General features: G+C 33.4%; 1 protein-coding gene across 2 annotated transcripts in view; it reads right to left on the bottom strand.

The window, feature by feature from the left end:
• LOC148618524 (mitotic checkpoint serine/threonine-protein kinase BUB1 beta-like) overlaps nucleotides 1-20,290 on the bottom strand; it is a 36,693-nt gene that overhangs the window by 7,542 nt on the left and 8,861 nt on the right. Inside the window, exons 8-22 of one of the 2 annotated variants that reach the window (XM_088577548.1) lie at nucleotides 18,065-18,106; nucleotides 14,837-15,048; nucleotides 13,715-13,871; nucleotides 12,127-12,213; nucleotides 9,149-9,536; nucleotides 8,508-8,655; nucleotides 8,146-8,287; nucleotides 7,278-7,362; nucleotides 6,844-7,112; nucleotides 5,936-6,279; nucleotides 5,590-5,714; nucleotides 5,030-5,116; nucleotides 2,791-2,880; nucleotides 2,005-2,159; nucleotides 1,569-1,758 (exon numbers count right to left, since the gene is read on the bottom strand). In XM_088577548.1, the coding sequence (XP_088433674.1) occupies nucleotides 1,569-1,758; nucleotides 2,005-2,159; nucleotides 2,791-2,880; nucleotides 5,030-5,116; nucleotides 5,590-5,714; nucleotides 5,936-6,279; nucleotides 6,844-7,112; nucleotides 7,278-7,362; nucleotides 8,146-8,287; nucleotides 8,508-8,655; nucleotides 9,149-9,536; nucleotides 12,127-12,213; nucleotides 13,715-13,871; nucleotides 14,837-15,048; nucleotides 18,065-18,106 (2,521 nt within the window). Of the gene's footprint in view, nucleotides 1-1,568; nucleotides 1,759-2,004; nucleotides 2,160-2,790; nucleotides 2,881-5,029; nucleotides 5,117-5,589; nucleotides 5,715-5,935; nucleotides 6,280-6,843; nucleotides 7,113-7,277; nucleotides 7,363-8,145; nucleotides 8,288-8,507; nucleotides 8,656-9,148; nucleotides 9,537-12,126; nucleotides 12,214-13,687; nucleotides 13,872-14,836; nucleotides 15,049-18,064; nucleotides 18,107-20,290 lie in introns of both variants that reach the window. The other variant, XM_088577547.1, reaches the window with a different exon arrangement.

Raw genomic sequence — 20,290 nt, forward strand, 5'->3', positions numbered from 1 at the left:
TGGAGATTTATGCGAAAAACTACTGTCTGACTCCCCTATGTTCTATTTTTAGTAACAGGAGACATGTTTTTGACAAATCAAAACTTCCCACATCAGTTCTATGCAGGATACACCAAGGAACATTCATACCAAGTTAGGTTCCAATTGATCAAATAATGTCAGAGGAGAAGAGTTTTGTATAATTGTTAACGATAATAACGACAGACGCCAAGTGATAGCAATAGCTCAGATGGCCTATTTTTGAAAGAAATAACATTAAAAATAGCAAAAAACGTCAAAAAAGGGCAAGAACTCCGACTTGGCTAAATCGAATAAAACAAATATTAGACCAGAGACAGATCTCATCATGCTGAATACTTTTACCCTATGTCAGAATTTAGCTAAACCTAACGACTTTGGAGATATATGCGAAAACTACTGTCTGACCCCTATGTTCTATTTTCAGTAACAGTGGCCATGTTTTTTGAAAGATCTAAAATCTATACTTCAGTTCTATGTCACATACCCCAAGGAATATCAAATATTAAGTTTGGTTTCAATTGGTCAAGTAAGTCAGAGGAGATTTTTGAAAGAAATAACATTAAAAATGGCAAAAAACGTCAAAAAAGGGCAAGAACTCCAAAATGGCTAAACAGATTAAAACCAAAATTTGATCAGAGATAGATCTCATCAAGCTGAACATGTGTCAGAATTTAACTAAACCTAACGGTTTTGGAGATATATGCGAAAAACTACTGTCTGACCCCTATGTTCTATTTTTAGTAACGATGGCCATGTTTTTCGATGAATCAAAAATCCCCACATCAGTTCTATGCAGGATACCCCAAGGAACATTAACACCAAGTTTGATTCTAATTTAGTCAAGTAGTTTCAGAGGAGAAGAGTTTTGTATAATTGTTAACGATGACAACGACAGACGCCAAGTGATGGCAATAGCTCACATGGCCTCTGGCCAGTTGAACTAAAAATTAATGGCTAAAAATCGTTCTTTCAGAAATGGCTTAAGAAGTTAGGAAGTGATTGCTAAAACTTTTAATGCACACACACACACTGCATCTGTTTTAAGAGGTCTTGCATGTTCCGATTAGTGGAGGCATTTGCAATATAACACAACTGTGCATTATCAACAAAGTCAAATGTAATTTTGAGTACAAATAGCTCCATACCTCAGAGGCAAAACCTGAAGTCATATTACAGGGTATATGCATGAAATTTGGGGAATGTTGTCCAGAACGGAATTTTATACAATGCCCGAGCTGTACTACAAGGAATAATATTCATTGATATAGGGCAGTTAGATAAATATTACAAATATTACATATTTGGGAATATTGCCGTAAGTACAACATAATACTGAACAAGCACAAAAATTATTTCCTAACATTCATGCAATTACCAATTTTATTGGAATTGATTTAAACTGCCTTTTTACTTATAAGGATGTCATGAAGCTATAGTTTTACTAATCAAATACAAGATTATATGGTATGCTAACCTAACAATGACTTGGTTGTGTCTTGTGGTAAAAACTATACAATAAACTTCCTTATTATGTATATCCGACAAACCTGATAGGTCCATGGCCTGTTTGTCTGCATTTCAATACATTTAAATCCTGATGTTTTGACTTTGGCCATGAATGTTGTGCCTTTTGGATATTTAGACATATCGATACTTTGACCAAAGTCTATAAGCTGCAGACATCTGCTACTGCCACCAAACACTATACTGGGGTCAGTGCTGTTCTTCAGTCTTGGTCTTAATAAATCACATAAAAATAAAGAACTGTGACATAAAATGTTGTATACAAAAAACTGTGAATTTGACATATTTAAAAGCAAACTATATACTTTTCTTTTTTTTTTCACTACCTTTCATGGTAAAATACCATAGCAATATTGTTGATAATGAAAGATTCTATATTAGTATTTGAGGTCCAAGAATAATTCATAAACAAATAATTATATTTGAAACATATTACTTATGAATGATTAAGTAACTCACATATCAATCAATAAGAAGTTGTCTGGTTTAACATCACCATGGATAATACTACACTTATGCAGATTCTCTATTAAGTACAACAGCTCAATAGTGACATACATTGCTAATGATTCACCAACTGATGAATTGCTTTGAGTCAGTTTGTTAACAAGATCCTGAAAATGGATATACATATATAATTTTTTTAAATTCAAAACAACAATAAAAATAAAAGTCAGATAGAACACTATGACAAGATATACAATACCAAAAAAAGCCTTAATCTAATTATTCAAACAAGAACTACTAAACTACAAGTAGAAGAAATGTTCATAGGATGACCTTGCCACTCCTAAAACTCAATGGAACATTGTAGTGGATGTGGTATTGAGCCACAATTCTCACACAATACAATTAACAATAATATTTTCTATTGTAAGTGGTGCCTCTTTTTTCTAATGAGATAATGAGCATGACTTAAACATGTGCCTTATCTATCAAATTTGTTTATCAATTTACTACGAAAAGACTTTGAATGGTTTAAATCATTGCATTTTATTGTAATTTGATAATTAAGTTATAAACATTGATGTTATTGATCAATATTAACACTCATAGCATAGTGTGCATTAGGAGATTGATATACTGCAAACATTACCAAACAAAATTTACCAAACCAAAATAAATGATAGGGGCAGGGCACTGCGAAAAGGCCACAGGGCATCATTCCGCCTAGCTTGAACACTGACAACCAATTATGCTTTAAGCTGTATATATAATTCCTATAAATACAATGAGTATAATTACTAATAAAGTTCCTTTAGGATGGAAATCAGTCAGTATACAACTACAGTTGGTGAAGAAGAAACCTTTCTTAACATTCATCACGGCAGGTCTCTGGAAAAATAAATATTCTGGTTAATTCTGGTGTGAACAAATTTAGAATCTGACATTGCTAAGAGTGCAAGATATATATAAAACTCAGACACACAAGGGTAGGATTTAAAATTCTCTAATGACACTCTGCGAAGTAAGAGAACATTAAAATCTTACCAAAGAAAGTCTGCGATTACCAAGTCGTGCAACTTTTGGTGGTGTTTGATTCGTTTTTTCACTTCTAAGATAAATTTTCAATGTCCTATATGCTGTTCTATTTGTGAAGTTACAAACCACCATAAAATGTTTCATTGACACATCATAAATATTACATGATTACGTCACATAGCTAAAAATAGGAATATCCTTGTTTCAAAAGTGAGAGTAAAATGGCATAAAATTATCATGGCTTAATCTTGAAATAGTAAGATAAGTAAAGATTATACTCAAAAACCAGTTCAAGCCCATTTTCGATTTAATCATAATTTTCTTCAGCCGTTCGTTTAACGAGGCAGAGTTCTCTTCCATTTTATTTGTTATGTGTATCTCAGTTTATAAAAACCAAATATCAGTATTTACGATTAATATGCACAATCAAAAAGAATTTTATATATCCTTACGGGAAATTCCATTGTAATTCCGCCATTTTGTTGCTAAGTGCCAATTGTTGACAAAATACTGATAATTGTATTTTTTAATTTCTATGTTGACAAAAATATAATTTCTCACGAATTTGAAAATCAACAATTATTCAATTGGAACGATAACTTCAGAGGAAATTTTGATACAAAATAAGGCCGTAAATCTTTATTTTCGTCAAACTACCAACAAACTTAAAGCTGCATTAGCTGCCAAATTTGTTCAGTTTTGATTCTACTGAATTTTGCTGATTTAATGAAACAAGTTTGTAGAAAGGCAATTGAAGCAATAAATGTGAATAATACCTACAGAATACTGTGAATACAACGTTTTTTTATTAATTAGTGAAGACCAATAGCTCTGGTCTAATTATTTTTCACCATTACTTCCAGAGAATGCCAACAGGACACACACCTGGGTTAAAAATACTTTAACCTTGGTAAAAAAATAACAAGAATGGATACACAGGTGAGCAAATGTCTTGTTTTATCATCTATTTTGTTCATCCATTTTTTGATTAGTTTTCAATTAAATAATGACATATTTGAGCCACATTATATCACAATACATAAATTTCAAATGGATCCTTGTGTTATATTCAAACTTTTATCTTTTACGGCTTGAGTCCGTCGGTCTTCCTTGCCGTTGGATAACCACTTTCGCTTTGCAATCAAATTTGATACTAAAGAAGCAACCCTTACTGCACATGCACGGATTAAGGTCACCAGAAGTCACATGAATACAAATTTATCTAGGCTGATTTTTTTGTCCTGCAAGACAATTAATATATAGACACCTATTTCATATAATTAATGCATTTTATTTGTGGATATCATATGAAATTATACAGAAAAAGTACAATTTAGTAGAAATAATTCAAAGTTAAGGTATATTTCAACAGAAACAAAAATTTACGAAAATGACAGCTAAATCATCTAGGAAACAAAATCATGGCTGATTTAAACATTGTGATCTGGATCGGATTTGAACAATTTACATTTTACAGAAAAGCCATTTTATGATATGAATGAGCAAGTTATTTAACACATTTAATATTGGTAGATGTCAATAAAACTGTAGACCAATTTTTATTTCAAATCTGAATGATATGTTAAGTATGTGACATCAGGTATAAGTTATAATGAATGATGTATTTTGGCACCTCCCCATTTATCATACAGAAATGATTTGCCCAAAGAACCTGCAGCCCTTTTCCCAAAAAATTGTAAGAGTCAAATTAATCACATATTATGATGTCCATACTTACAAGCTGACATTTCTCATCCCGGTAGGGTTGTTGTCTCTTTGACACATTCACCATACCTATTCTCCTTATAACTGATCCATTACTACATCATAAGTTACGACTAATTTTACACTTACCTTTTCCTTGTGAACAGGACCACAATACATTAAAAAAAAGAAAGAACTTGTCACAAATTCAGATAGTGGTCTTACTGTTTAAAAAAGTTAAATAAATTGTCATCTCTTAAAAATACCAGACAAACAAAATATCTAAATATGTACTTACAATATCTACAGTAGCCTTTATTTCTTTCAGTCTGTTGTGTAATTCATTACAGATGTAGAACTCCCATGGACATGGTGGGGACTGAACCTTTAGAAACAACTTCATGTATAATAATTCAGGAATATGTATATTAGGTTTAAATATATAAAATAGCTTCAATTTTGAATTTGAGTACTAATAAAAATGAATTGTTCTTACAGTAAACACAGGAAACCATAGTCTTTCCATGTATTAAGTGATCATGTGTACGCAGTAGTTCAACATCATCAAAGTTGAATATATTATAATCATCTGCAACTTAATTTTGTTTCAGTGTTTGTGTGTATACCCTTCATACTAAGCCAGAGCAAGGTATGAAGAACGCACAGTTTTATTATCAATCTAATAATGTAATTTTGTCAGAAATAAGCACAGTGTAGAAAATGGGAACTAATCAACAGTCAACCAAGAGAATTAATATATAAAAGTTTATTCAACAATACAATAATTCTTTATCTTTTGTGATGTTTATAGTTGATAAAAAACTAATAAGAAGAAAGGCTTAAACATATAATTGTTACCTTCATAACAATCTGTTCTTTGTTATCAATACCATCCTCATTCATATAATCAAAGCAGGATATCTTCCACACTTTAGCATAACCACCTTTACCAATCACTTCCTCCGCTATGTATGTGTCATATCCTGTCAAATTAGTATAATATTCAATTAATTCTAACAAAAAACATGACTCCTAGAAGCTATAATAAAATAACTAAAACCACTGTTACTGACAATAACAGTTTATATTGATAAATGTATGAAGTAATCCACATATTAGGGTAAAATCATAACAACTATACTACATAATTCCAAAACATAAATAACTAATTCATATCAATAAAGATTAATTAGTGATTCACTACCTAAATCCACCATGTTATCTTTCCTGACTTCTGGCAATAGCTCATCTCTCTCAAAGTAATTTGGCCAAGTATTTAGAGGTGTAGATAAAGTGTTCAGATGACTGTCAATGTCATCAAATGGATTCCTTGATGATGTATGTACAGTTGGAGAAGGAATATACTGTGTTGTATCAACAGTATGAGATGATTGGTTTAAATCTTCTAACTTTGGAACACGTAATGATTCAGTTTCCATTGTAGTATGATGAGGCTGTGTATGCTGACCAGTAGCATGAAAGACACTGTTTACAGTAGACTGTCCATTATGACCTGACGAGTCCTCATTGCTACCTTCCATTATTGGGCTAAAAAGCAACACCAATAAATAGGTCATGTTATGTTAGTAATTTAAGCTACATGTAGATTATACCTAATATTTTTGTTATAGATTTTGCCTCTTCTTTTTCAGACAACCTTGAATGTACTTAAGAATTTAAAAAGTCACCACTTTTTTTTTGAGATAACTGAATCTTCATGTTGGATTTTTTTATAAAGATTGTTATATAGTTTGTGTAAGAATTTTCCCCACTTTGTAAAGAATTCAATAACTAATTTAAAGATTTTCTTAAAATTTGTAAAAAGAGCATTTAGCTTACATTCTTCTATCTTTAAAAAAGAAAATTGTCTTTACTAAGACATGTATTAGAACAAAATATAAACTACAATTCTCTTCTTGCAGTGAATATGAAATACCACAGAACCAATGTATATGTTGGGTAAAAATATCTTAGGCCCTGTAGGAATAAATTTTTTTTTTTTTAGTTATGCAAACAGGAGAAAAGTGCTGAACTGTATATTCAGACCAGTAATCCTGGAGTAAATACCTTATACACTGTACAACATATGGAAATGTAATAGTTGTGACAGACCTCATAACCTTTATGTCATCTTTAGATGTCTGGAAAGCACTCTGGTTATCAGTGTAGTTCTGAATGGAGCTCTTGCCTGCTGACTGTTCTGCATGACTCGAGATTCTTGATACATCATGTAGTGGGTCCAGTGGTTTATCCCTGTTGAAAGGTGTTGATGCAACCCGTGCAGCAGCTGCAAAGCTTTGATTGGTTCCAATAGGGCAGATAGTAAAATCATCTCTGGCCTGGGATTCTATAGTCTCCATTTTACCCTCATATTCCATTGACTACAAATCATAATTAACATCCGAACAAGTTAAAATCACAATGTTCTCTTTCAGTTTCATATTGGATCATTAATAGTTCTAACTTATATACATTTATGACAAGAAAATTGCAAAAAAAGATTTGAATAAATATTGTGTTAACAGCACACTTCCAAAATAAAATACCTGTACATTTTCTTGGCTAACAGACTGGAATGCTCCTCTACCCTTTTTCCTTTGACCTATAAAGTCTGAAGACTTGTTTGTAAACCTGAAGAATAAAATTGTGTTATTTGTTATATGATTCTTCTTTTGAACTACAAAAACTTAACTTAATCAAAGGAAACAGACCACATACTAGTAGTTACTTCGTATTTATTGGTAAAGCACAGATTTACATTTGTATGTGGTTTTTGAGGGTAGTCTAAGATCACAAATTAAAGAATCCAAAAAAGCAATATTCTCCAAGAATGAGCTGGAGTAAAATGAATTTTTCATCCCAGCATCATAAGAGAGAAAAATCGGCATACTCATTTTTTTTCACTTTCCACTGTTTAAGTTCATCATTAAAGTTTAACACACATAAATTTTCTTACTAATCAAGACTACTATCTTGTAATGGGAAAAAAAAATAGTTTAATTCTCCTAACGAAGAGATCATAAACACAATTTGATGCTGATAATTTTTTAAGCATAAAAATAAAATTCCTCATTTGTTTTTTTGGTTTTTTTTTATTTTTTTTTATTTTCATTTCACAAACTGCTAATTTAAGTAATCTACAAAATGTCTTTTACCTTCCACCTCAAAAATAAATGAAACCATAATAATATCATAATGGTCAAAGTTCAAACTTTCAAAATCTATTTATTTGAAAGTAAAATAGATTAGTAGATATTAGGTGTAATGAGAGCTTTATATGATGCAAACAAAGAAATACAAGTGTTGTAAACACAATAAATTTTTCTGGCTAATTAAGGTAATGTAAGAGCACTGTATTAAGTCTTGTATCTAAGATAGCTTCTAAACATACCAAACTGTAAATAATTGTCAAACCTATTGTCATTGTTTTCTTTATTCTCTGTGTGTCCAGTTTCCATTGCTTCATCACTGAAGATTGAAAATGGTGCATCTGATTTCTGTGGAGGCTGACTTTCAGTAAATATTGTGAATGGGGCACTGGGTGTTGCTTGTGGTACTACAAACAAAAATTTGAAACATTTCACAAGCAAAGATATAGGCTTCTTCAACTGATACTTCCGATGTCCTCTGAAAAACTTACCAGTACCACTGAAAGATCTGGTTAAATGCAAAAGGAATTACTATTTACAAAAGAAAATCCAAGGGTTTCTTTTCGCATAAATTCTCGAATATCAAAATAATAATGTGATTTCAGACATCAAATATGATGAACCTACCAATTTCCTGTGCAGTAGGTGCAGTAACCATATTGTCATCTTCATCCCATCCAAGATTAGCATCAATTGCCAATGATGCATTGAACATACCCATCACTAGCTGCATTGCTTCCTTTGTATTAACTGTTGGAGATGGAGCTGACAGTGACTAAAAACAAAATTGTTATATACATATTCAGAAATATATTAGCTATCATATATGTTTGTGACCTATTGCCTTTCAAAAATAAATTACTTCAATACATCATACATTTGCAATACTATTCTTCAATAGTTAATTCAAGCATCTATTTCTTTGGTAGCTGACACACTAATAGTTGTACCATAAAAAATAAAACGAAGTAAATGCCCTTGAAAAAATAGCACAAAAATAAATTAACAGGCAGTGGCTCTTCATGGCATCTTTAGGTATGTCAACAAATGAAAAATGTCATTTTATCTATGATTAAGAAATATTACCCTTCTCATTAGTTGTCAATTCACTATGAAGTTAGTCTTGTCTGTTTACTGGATCACTTCAAGGGATCCCTTTCATAAGAAGTCTGAGAATATGACTCAAGTTTCAAACAAAACTGTCAGCCAGAAAAGTCATATAAGGGTAAATTAAACAAAGCTGGGAACTTAATATGAACATGGCTTACCTGCCTGCCACCACTGTTAATAGGTGTAGGACCAGTATTTTTACCACTGGACAGGTTTAGACCCAGTCTATTTTTGGGAGTTCTATTGCTATTGTTCTGTTGCCCTTCAATGCTTTCATCTGAATTGACGAATGGCTTAAAACCAAAGTTTTGTTCAGGTTCCTGCAACACCACAGATCTACCCTCTTCAGAAAATCTACATGATTGCAGGCTATTGGTGTCTTTAGATGACTTATCTCTTAATCCAGATTTTGATGAATCATTTTCCATTACACTAGATTCAAAGCTTCTTCCACTTGTTTGCAAGATGTTTGCTGAATCAGAGGCTAATTTCACTGACGTACCATGCAATGTGCCAAAATTAAGCTGTTTAGAACTTGTCTTCTCTCTAAAAAGTAACAGTAAATTTAATAACTGAAATCATTCATAGAACTAGAAGCTCCTATGAGTCTGATTTGCTAACCTATTCAGTTGCAGTAACCTCTTGAAAAAATTTTGTATAACAGTGAACTATTTATACTTTAGTATATTTGGTCATAAGATCATTTCATCAATTGGAAGTTTTTTTTCCTTTCTGTAATTAACATTACCCAAAAATATTGCCTTTTTTGATCTTTCAGGTACAATACCAAAACAGAGTTGTCCTACAACAGCACTTTCAGACTTTGGTAGGCCTGGTCATATTGCAATGTGATCAGATTTTGGAAGGCCTAGTCATATTGCAATGTAATCACACTTTGTGGGCCTAGTCATGGTGCCATCTTACCTGACTTTGCTAGGCCTAGTCATATTGCAATGTGATCAGACTTTGGTAGGCCTAGTCATATTGCAATGTAATCAGACTTTGTGGGCCTAGTCATGGTGCCATCTTACCTGACTTTGCTAGGCCTAGTCATATTGCAATGTGATCAGACTTTGGTAGGCCTAGTCATATTGCAATGTAATCAGACTTTGTGGGCCTAGTCATATTGCAATGTGATCAGACTTTGGTAGGCCTAGTCATATTGCAATGTAATCAGACTTTGGTAGGCCTAGTCATATTGCAATGTAATCAGACTTCATGGGCCTAGTCATGGTACCATCTTACCTGACTTTGCTAGGCCTAGTCATATTGCAATGTAATCAGACTTTGTGGGCCTAGTCATATTGCAATGTAATCAGACTTTGTGGGCCTAGTCATATTGCAATGTGATCAGACTTTGGTAGGCCTAGTCATATTGCAATGTAATCAGACTTTGTGGGCCTAGTCATGGTGCCATCTTACCTGACTTTGCTAGGCCTAGTCATATTGCAATGTGATCAGACTTTGGTAGGCCTAGTCATATTGCAATGTAATCAGACTTTGTGGGCCTAGTCATATTGCAATGTGATCAGACTTTGGTAGGCCTAGTCATATTGCAATATAATCAGACTTTGGTAGGCCTAGTCATATTGCAATGTAATCAGACTTCGGGGGCCTAGTCATGGTACCATCTTACCTGACTTTGCTAGGCCTAGTCATATTGCAATGTAATCAGACTTTGTGGGCCTAGTCATATTGCAATGTGATCAGACTTTGGTAGGCCTAGTCATATTGCAATGTAATCAGACTTTGTGGGTCTAGTCATATTGCAATGTGATCAGACTTTGGTAGGCCTAGTCATATTGCAATGTAATCAGACTTTGTGGGCCTAGTCATGGTGCCATCTTACCTGACTTTGCTAGGCCTAGTCATATTGCAATGTGATCAGACTTTGGTAGGCCTAGTCATATTGCAATGTAATCAGACTTTGTGGGCCTAGTCATATTGCGATGTAATCAGACTTTGTGGGCCTAGTCATATTGCGATGTGATCAGATTTTGGTAGGCCTAGTCATATTGCAATGTAATCAGACTTTGTGGGCCTAGTCATGGTGCCATCTTACCTGAATTTGCTAGGCCTAGTCATATTGCAATCTGATCAGACTTTGGTAGGCCTAGTCATATTGCAATATGATCAGACTTTGGTAGGCCTAGTCATATTGCAATGTAATCAGACTTTGTGGGCCTAGTCATATTACAATGTAATCAGACTTTGTGGGCCTAGTCATATTGCAATGTAATCAGACTTTGTGGGCCTAGTCATATTGCAATGTGATCAGACTTTTGCAGCACTTATAAAATTTACATATATAGGTCAGGAAAACTGAAAATAAAAAAAACTAATACCTTACAAATCAGCAACACAGCAATAAACAGATTATTAAATATTTTTTCAACTCGCAGGAGTTCCTCATGCTCATCTTGTCTCACGGCAAAGCTTTTCGACGAGATAAGCATAAGAAAAAAATATTAAATAATCTAAAATTATCAGACTTTGGTAGGCCTAGTCATGGTGCAATGTAATCAGACATTGGTAAGCCTAGTCATGGTGCCATATTATCACATTTTAGTAGGCCTAGTCATGGTGCCTTATTATTAGACTTTGGTAGGCTTAGTCATGGTGCAATGTTATCAGACTTTGTGGGCCTAGTCATGGCGCAATGTTATCAGACCTTGGTAGGCCTAGTAATGGTGCCATCTTATCAGACTTTGGTAGGCCTAGCCATGGTGCGATCTTATCAGACATTGGTATGCCTAGTCATAGTGCCATGTTATCAGACTTTGGTAGGCCTTGTCATTGTGTCATGTTATCAGACTTGGTAGGCCTAGTCATAGTGTAGGTCATTTGCTTTTCTTCGGTTTAGTCACATTCTCCCGTGTTAGGGTAAAGAAACTGTATAAAATGTTTTGAATGGTAAATATTTTACTATAATTCTGCCGATTTCAAAGAGCATCGGAACGAACGGTATACAATATGGTGCTCGGAAGTAAGAGGTTGGAGGAACGAAATTCCAACCTCTTACGTTGAGTAGCCTAGTCACAGTGCCATGTTATCAGGTCTTTGTCTCTATTCCACTTTGATACGAATGTTAAATTTGTAGCATTGGCATTAAGTTCTAGATATGATTTTGTAGTACCTTGTTCCTGCTGTAGCCAAACCTGCATTCATTTTCTCTTCAATTTCTTTCTCTAACATTTCTTTTTGTTTCTGCATCATAAGTTCCCTAGATCAAAACATACAGAATTAGGAGTCTCCAAATCAAGATAAAATCAAAACATACAGAATTAAGAGTCTCCAAACACAAGATAAAATCAAAACATACAGAATTAAGAGTCTCCAAACACAAGATAAAATCAAAACATACAGAATTAGGAGTCTCCAAAAACAAGATAAAATAATGTACCTAAGATTTGACAGGTTTTCTTGAGATTTAATTGAACTTATCTTATTTACTATTGAAATACCTTAATTTCATTTATATTTATAAGTATTCTTTTTTTGTGGGTAGAGGAAACAAAATGTCATGGTTTGTGGGTTAATACAATTTTTTACATTGTCTTTACTTCTGGATCAAAGTATAACCAAAGCAAAGCTTTTAGCTGAAAATTAAAAAAAAAATATTGTAATTATTTATCTTATTGCAGATATGTGCCTTATAACACTTGACAATTGAGATGGAATTAATATGAATGTAAGTTACTTATATCATATAGGGGAATTATGAGACTTCCCTGATTCAGGGCTCAAGCTACTGGGCGAGTGGTGAAATAGTCACCCTGTGGTCACACACTTTGCCCTCAGACGACACCAACAGCAAAGCAAAGCCACCATCTCAATGATCGGGACTGAATTCTGTCTTTTAACGGTAATTTGACCAGAGTTATCTTTCTTCCAATAACAATGCTAACAAAAAACAAAAATGGCCCCCATTCGAGAAAATAAATTGTAAAAAAACTTTAAAATCTATTGAATATACAGTTACAAGCAAGTATTTTAATCAGCATTTTGTTTCAAACATTTTAGACAGGATACAGAATGAACATTCTGCACTCCAGTTTACAATAATTCATGTTTTATCATTCATATTTTGTAAGAATATATTCGTATATTTGCAAGAAACATGCTGTTTCTTGGGACTTCGATTAAATGTATTTCCATTGATGATTCAGTAGAAAACACAAAGCATTTCTTTTGATCTTCTTGTTTCATAACTGAACAGTACCCACCATTACAATATGTGTCAATAAAGTTTTAGTCTTGATTTGTCAGTAAAAAATTTTGAACATGATTTTTTATACTCATGATCAACTTTTATCCAGAGACTGAATACTTAGAACAAGAAATCATTATGGGTTAAGTGGGACCAGAGAAAACAACAAAACAAAATAAACTGTTATCACAGGGATAAGTCTTGCCTGTTCAATATTGTCAATATAATGGTGTATTTGTTAATATTATTTTTTGTGTTGCTTTCATATGTTGTATAATAATAAGAAATTATAAAAATGATCATTTTTGTGCACAAAATGCATTAAACTGCTGTGGTATATGCGTAAAATTGCCATGAATTTGTGATGCAATGATGGTAATGCATCTGTACACCAAATATCATCAGGGGTTCATGTTGAAATGAACTTATCAGAAAACATAATGTTAAGTTTGTGGATGCCGCCGGAAAAGCAAAACCTGAGTCTCACCTTCCGTGACTTTCGTAATCACTGTACCTTTCTCTCTTAAACTCCTCCTGCTGTCTTTGCATTTCTGACTTATACTGTTCCAGGAATGTCTGGTGTTCTCTCTGCAGTGTTTCCTGTTGAAGGCGAAACTGTTCAGCTTCTTTCTGTAACATCTCACGATTCCTTCTTAACTGCTCTTTTTGTTCTATAACAAATGAATTAGTGAATAGCATGTACCTCAAGATAGGAATAAATGGCATTTGGTTTTTGATAGTGACTTCATCATGAATCATATCAGGTGAGTCACTAGGGCCAGCCCTGATATTAACTGTGCTGTTAGCATCGGAGGTTGTTGATTCTAGAGAAAATTATAACATGAACAAACCCTAAAAAAAAACAAGTGCAAATCTAAAGTCCCCTTTGGAGTTCGAGAAATTGAAGTTCGTATACTTCCGGAGCCGATCCGAGTTCAACTTTATTGTTAGATATTGCCTACTTCCTACGAAGTTGTGTTAGTTCGTGGATCTTTTTCGTTCGCTTTTGGAAGATTATGTTGATTTGTGAACATTAAAAATGCTGTGTTCGCTTTTAAAAACGTTCAGAGTTCCAGTTCCTTGGTCAATAATTTGTTTTCATCCGATTTGCTTTCATGCTTTTATCATACCAACTTCGGAACATTCTCGAACTTCAATTAGTGTTATGTGAAAGATCAAAACTACCTAATTAGTGATGACTTAAATTTTACCTGTAATTAACTAAAATGACACTGATTAATGGTAGGGTTTCAGTTTTTCACACCTTTTATTACCCAAGCTGACAAAATTGCTGACGAGCTCAAGTTAGTGAGGGTTATTCTCTAAGATTTATTACCGAACGGACCGACTAGTCAGTTCGAGTGTTCGAGAAATCCAAGGTTCTTTATATTGATTATATAGGAGAAAATTTTGGTACTTTGAATTGTGTTCCAGCCATCCGAGTTCGAGCGAGTGAAGTTCGACTGTATTTCAAAAGTTAAACCTTGAAACTCTGTTGCAGCACACAGAATATCTTCATTTCCAATCTTCTGTCATTGAAGCATTAATGATTGAAATTTAATGAAATATGGGATTGGTATCTGCTTTTTCTTCCAGCTAGTTTTCTTTCAATAAAACACCATAATTTAAATCTCACCCTCTATAAGTTTCTGTTCTTCCTCTGCCCGTCTTTTTTCATCTTCTTTCTTCTTTTTAGCAAACCATTTTGCTGCCCTTATTTCTTCAAACGAATATTCCTCTGCCCCACAATAAACCTTGTGCTTATCATACATAGCACGCTGAGATGGATCTGTCGTTTCATTTCTAACATTATGTAACTGATCAACTTGCTTAGATGGTTTTCTGGCACTGTAACAAAATATTTACTACATGTATTAGAGTAAGTAAAGTACAACTGTGTTGATTAATTTTAGTTTCCTATAACAGATATTCTATACATTTAAAGACATTTAATGACCAAACTGACAGATCATGCTTTGAATCATTCTGACATGCTTTAAATGTGCAGACACACAGAAGCAACAGACTACAAGAAAGTGTACTACCCCAGTCAGACTCATTACTCTGTCTGATCAAATTAGTCATAACTTTTTATTTGAAATGCTTTGTGCTTGGCAGAAAAGCAAGGACATTAATGTTATTAACATGACCCAGCTGAAGATTTAACACGCACCCAAAACAAGCAATCTGCCACAATACTAATGAGGTGGTCTTCCCTGTAAAGTGTTACAAGAGACGTGACACAAAAATTTTTTTTTTTTTTTTTGGTTTATTTGATTTATTACACCTAACATAAATACCAGTAATCAAAATGCCCTTGTAATCACTTACATTGTTTAACTGAAGATAAAAATTTATTCAAAATCAACCATGACCTAAGCCATACAAATATTAATTAGCCATGTGGTCATGTGACCGTGTTATGTCATTGCTTCTCAATTCATAGATCGAGTGGTTGAAATGGGTGGGGCTTCTGCACTTTTTAAATGATTTCAACAGCTGAAATAGAAATATTTCATTATGTTCTGTCATGTAAGAATGAACTTTTTACATTAAGTAAATCAAATTCATATTCTAAGATTTAAACTGTTCCGATCTCGATCTTCAATGGAAATATTGATTTCACCCTTTTTTTTAAGGAACATTTCTCCTGACAAGTTAGCCATGTGGTCAAGTGACCATGTTAGGTCATTGGTTCTCAATTCATAGATTGAGTGCTTGAAATGCATGGGGCTCCTGCATTTTTTACATGATTTCAACAACTGAAAGTGAAAATATTGAAAGTTTTAATTTGCCAGCAAATATATACTTACAGTTGTATCCATTTAAACCACTTCAAGAAGAAAATGATAAACAATGTCAGAAATATTGAACTATTACATGTATGAAGACTAGACTATCCACAGTGAGACGACGACACCACTTCTGTTCGAAGATTATATTGAAATATTTCATTATGTTCTGTCATGTAAGACTGAACTTTTTACATTAAGTAAATCAAACTCATACTCTAAGATTCAAACTGATCTTGATCTTCAATTAAAATATTGATTTCACCCCTTTTTTATGGAACGTTACTTCTGACAAGTGAACCAGTACCAAGGAATGTAATACTAAGTACAGAGGATAATACCAACATGTTTATTTTTCTATTAAACCCCAAAAGGGTTTCGTGCTAAAGCTTCCTGATGTTCTAAATCTTTTTTTCTAAAATTAAATATTTTAATTGACCTGTAAAAACATATTGTCCTTACCAGAAAAGCTCCCATAAACTCATCTAGGGTCACCTATCATAAACTGTGTATTGTGTCAAAATTGTAAATTGTTTTATTTCAAAATCCTTAAGACAAAAGAAATTCAATTATATTTCAATTATTATAAGTCATATACCTGTCTTGACACCTGTGTCACAATTCACTGAACCATGTAAAGATTAAAGAAGCCTTTCACACTATCTCTTGGTCATAATTAAGTCTACTGGGCTTGTTTATTAATATAACCCAGAAGCAAAGAAAGAACTATACACAATGTCAGTATTTTAGTTGTACCTTCCTCTTAAGTACTAAAAATTGTGTGCAAAGTACTTGTGTATTCACCACGAGGGGATGTATGCCTAACGATTATGAACAGCTGACTGAAAACGAGAAGATATTTAGTTTTCTTACTTTCTAAACACCCATACACAGATCAGTGGACCACTATGCATCATATATACAAGCTATTTTCAAAGATTTATTGTTTATTTATTTTTTTAGGCAAGTGTACACATTTTCAATGTTATCAAATGGAAATTGAGAACCAATGACGTAGCACTTCCATATATGGTAATTAAGCGTTACTTTATTTAATGCAAAATGTCCTAAAACTCAAAAAATAAATGTTCATAATTAATATAAAATAAAAGGGAGCTTTGTTCCATCAATATAAACAACTGATGAAAGTTTCATTCAAATGGCTTAAAGTGTTTTGAAATTATTGTACTAAGTGTTGACAATGAACTGACCATAATATGCCCCATCAATATTGACAAGCAAATAAAAATGTAAATATTTTGGCCCTGTACACACTATATTATATGCACAAACATCCTATGAGATTATTAAGTGTAACTGGAGGAAAAGAAAGCACAACAAAGCCTCAGAGGTTCAAGTAAGTGGTGGGCAATTCATCAACATAAGTCCTTGATATTCATGGCTTCAACCCTTTCCATAGACACTATATTGAAGACTTGGTTTTCCTCATATTGACAATTGATTAAGAACTGGACCTTCCTCTCATCAAGGAAAATTTTAATTCATGACCAAGAACCCCTTCTAAAGAGCAGACTCATGAGCAGGTGAACTGAGGTAAACAAGAAATCATTGAGGTAGAAACCATCTCCGTGGGCTCTGCCTTGGCAATTAAGCCATGAGTACGAAATGGATTTGGGGAGAGCTAAACAGAATTTTACCTTGAGATCAAAGTTCAAAGTCATAGGCCACTATCCATGGTATAAAACACATCATCTTCAGGTGATCTACTTACATTGCAAATATCAAAAGCCCACATCAAAAGACAAAAAAGACAGCCAAGACAGGAGTTCATCACAAGAAAAACAACAAGAATTTGATCTTGAAGTCAAAGTTCAAGATCATAGGCCACAATCCATGGCATGCAGCACATCATCTTAAAGTGATCTACCCACATGCAAAATATCAAAAGCCTACATCAAAAGATCAAAAAGTTACAACCTAGGCATGTGTTTGTAACAGACAAATGGACGGACAGAGTGATCACTATAGGGCAACTGCCACTTTTCTTGGTGGGGCCTTAATTAATATGTATCTGACTGTAAGTAACAAGATAATGAAAAGCTGGGTCCTACCTCAGAACTTGGCTTCCTACTTCAGGTAGTTTTCTTGGTGTTCTGAAAAATTCAAAAAAATAAATGAATATGTACTTACCAAAATGGTTAAATTTTGGTGGCATTCATATACCAAATATACAAGTATTTCATGTACATAAAAGACAGAAGTCGGCGAAAGTACACATTGGACAAACATGATGAACTAAGTAGAGGATAAGTGTCTATAGATGCCTACTAATGTGATAGCACAGAAAAAATCTGTTGAAGAAAACAGAATGCTAACTTCATGCATAATTTATTGATGACAAAAGTGCTGTAAACTGTGTCTGCATTAAAATTTTCAAAACTGTAACTCATAAAAAAATAAACAGACAAAATTTTCAATTTAACTTGACATGGTAAAGCTAATATACCAAATATCAAATGCATATCTGCAAACATGACCACAAAAGTGTGGTATTGCCAGACTAACTTACAGAGTGCAAATCTAAAGTTCTCTTTAGTGAAAGTTGCAAGTAGGGGACTTACAAACAAACAAATCCTGATATGAAAACAAGAATATAGAACCAAATCAGACAATTAATTTCTTGCTTGAAACAACTACAGAAGTTAATCCTTAACAGGTGGGGGAAAATGAACCCTAATTTGGAGTCCATATTCAAAAACCTAATTACATTGTTTGGAAAGGCATGTTGAAAAACAGCCAAGAATTTTTTTATCATTAATGAAGTCAGTCTTTTCCTCAGTGAACCACTTGAAACCAGGTCCAAAATTTTAAATAGATGTGTCAGGTATTCATGACTGCCCAGCAAGCAGGACAATTTTTCTAAGTTCAAGGAGTATTACTCCAACAAAAATCAATGAACCAAAACAGAAAAAGTCCATCAAACAGCTAGTTACAGAATGACACCAAAGGATAAAACTATATATCCTCAGCACTTTGTGGGAGGGGTCACAGGATCTCTATACTATGTCAAGATTGAGCAGAGCAAAGAACCTCAATAATTATGGACTTTAAATCAAAACCCATAAATATTGGTTAAGAAATAATTATTTCAAAATTTAAAGAAATGCATGTTTTAACCCCTTCCAAAAATCTGTACCATTTCCCTCAAAATTTACACATTTTTTTAAGATACTCAATTTTCATCTGAAGTTAAAAAGCAAGAAAAAACATATTTTGCCCATTATTGGTATAGAGTAAGGGTGATAACTCCCAAAATAATCCCAACCCTTCCTTTTGGATTGTAGAAATACATAACCTTTAATAAAAGCAAAAACAACAATGACATAAGATTTCAATGTTTTTGTTGTCATTTAAAACATATCAAAGCAAACAAAGTAATTTTAAATTATATTCCACGTCACATACAGCACATTTTCGAAATGAAGCTCTACTTTTTAAACCGTCGGGACTTACCGCTAGAGTTGTCTCTTTTATTTAATCTGAAGATTATATATGCATATATGCATGACGTGATAGTTCCGAGTCGTTTATTGGCTGAAATCGTGCGTAACAAATCCTTACGGGAAACTCCTATACTAATATCCGCCATGTTGGTTTCTACGAAACGATTTGTTTACAAACTAAGTTCGTAAGTTCCTGTCGAACTCCGATGACAATTGTATGCTTGATCAACTTCTCTGTGTCGTACGATATTCATGTAGAATAAATTCGAGATATCCGAACTAACGACGAAATGCATTCCGGGTTCTTCGCTTTTTGGACAAACCATTTAAACGTTAACATCTCCTAGCAACCCAATCACTGTAAACATGGCCGATTTTTGACAATGTAAATATTAGGACCAAGAATTAAAATCTCACTGGAATTTAACAATTCAACGTTTAGGAAGAAGCCGTTTGGCTAAACGAATGAGCAAGTCATTTAAGACAATTTAAATGAAGGTAGGCGTCAATAAAGTCGTAGAAAATATTTTTATTCAAATTTTAACAGTATCTTATTTATGTGACGCCGAGTATAGTGAATGGTAATAAAATGCTCTACGAGGCACAGCATGATACATTTACCTTGAAAAGTTGGAGCAGGTATGAACACACCAGTCACACTTGATACGGCTTTTGTTTGCCATTAAACATTTGAAACAAAACAATAATTTGACTGGAATCAAATTGGCCCTTTTTGGCCCCTTATTCCTATATGGCTACAGACACAACTTCTAATATCAACCACAACCTTTCTTTAGGGTATGGAAATTTGTGGTATAATTTCAGAGATCCATT

The sequence above is a fragment of the Perna viridis genome, chromosome 4 (assembly GCF_037379345.1).
Source record: "Perna viridis isolate PV_CMFRI_1.1 ecotype Kerala chromosome 4, ASM3737934v1, whole genome shotgun sequence".
Lineage (NCBI taxonomy): Eukaryota > Metazoa > Mollusca > Bivalvia > Mytilida > Mytilidae > Perna > Perna viridis.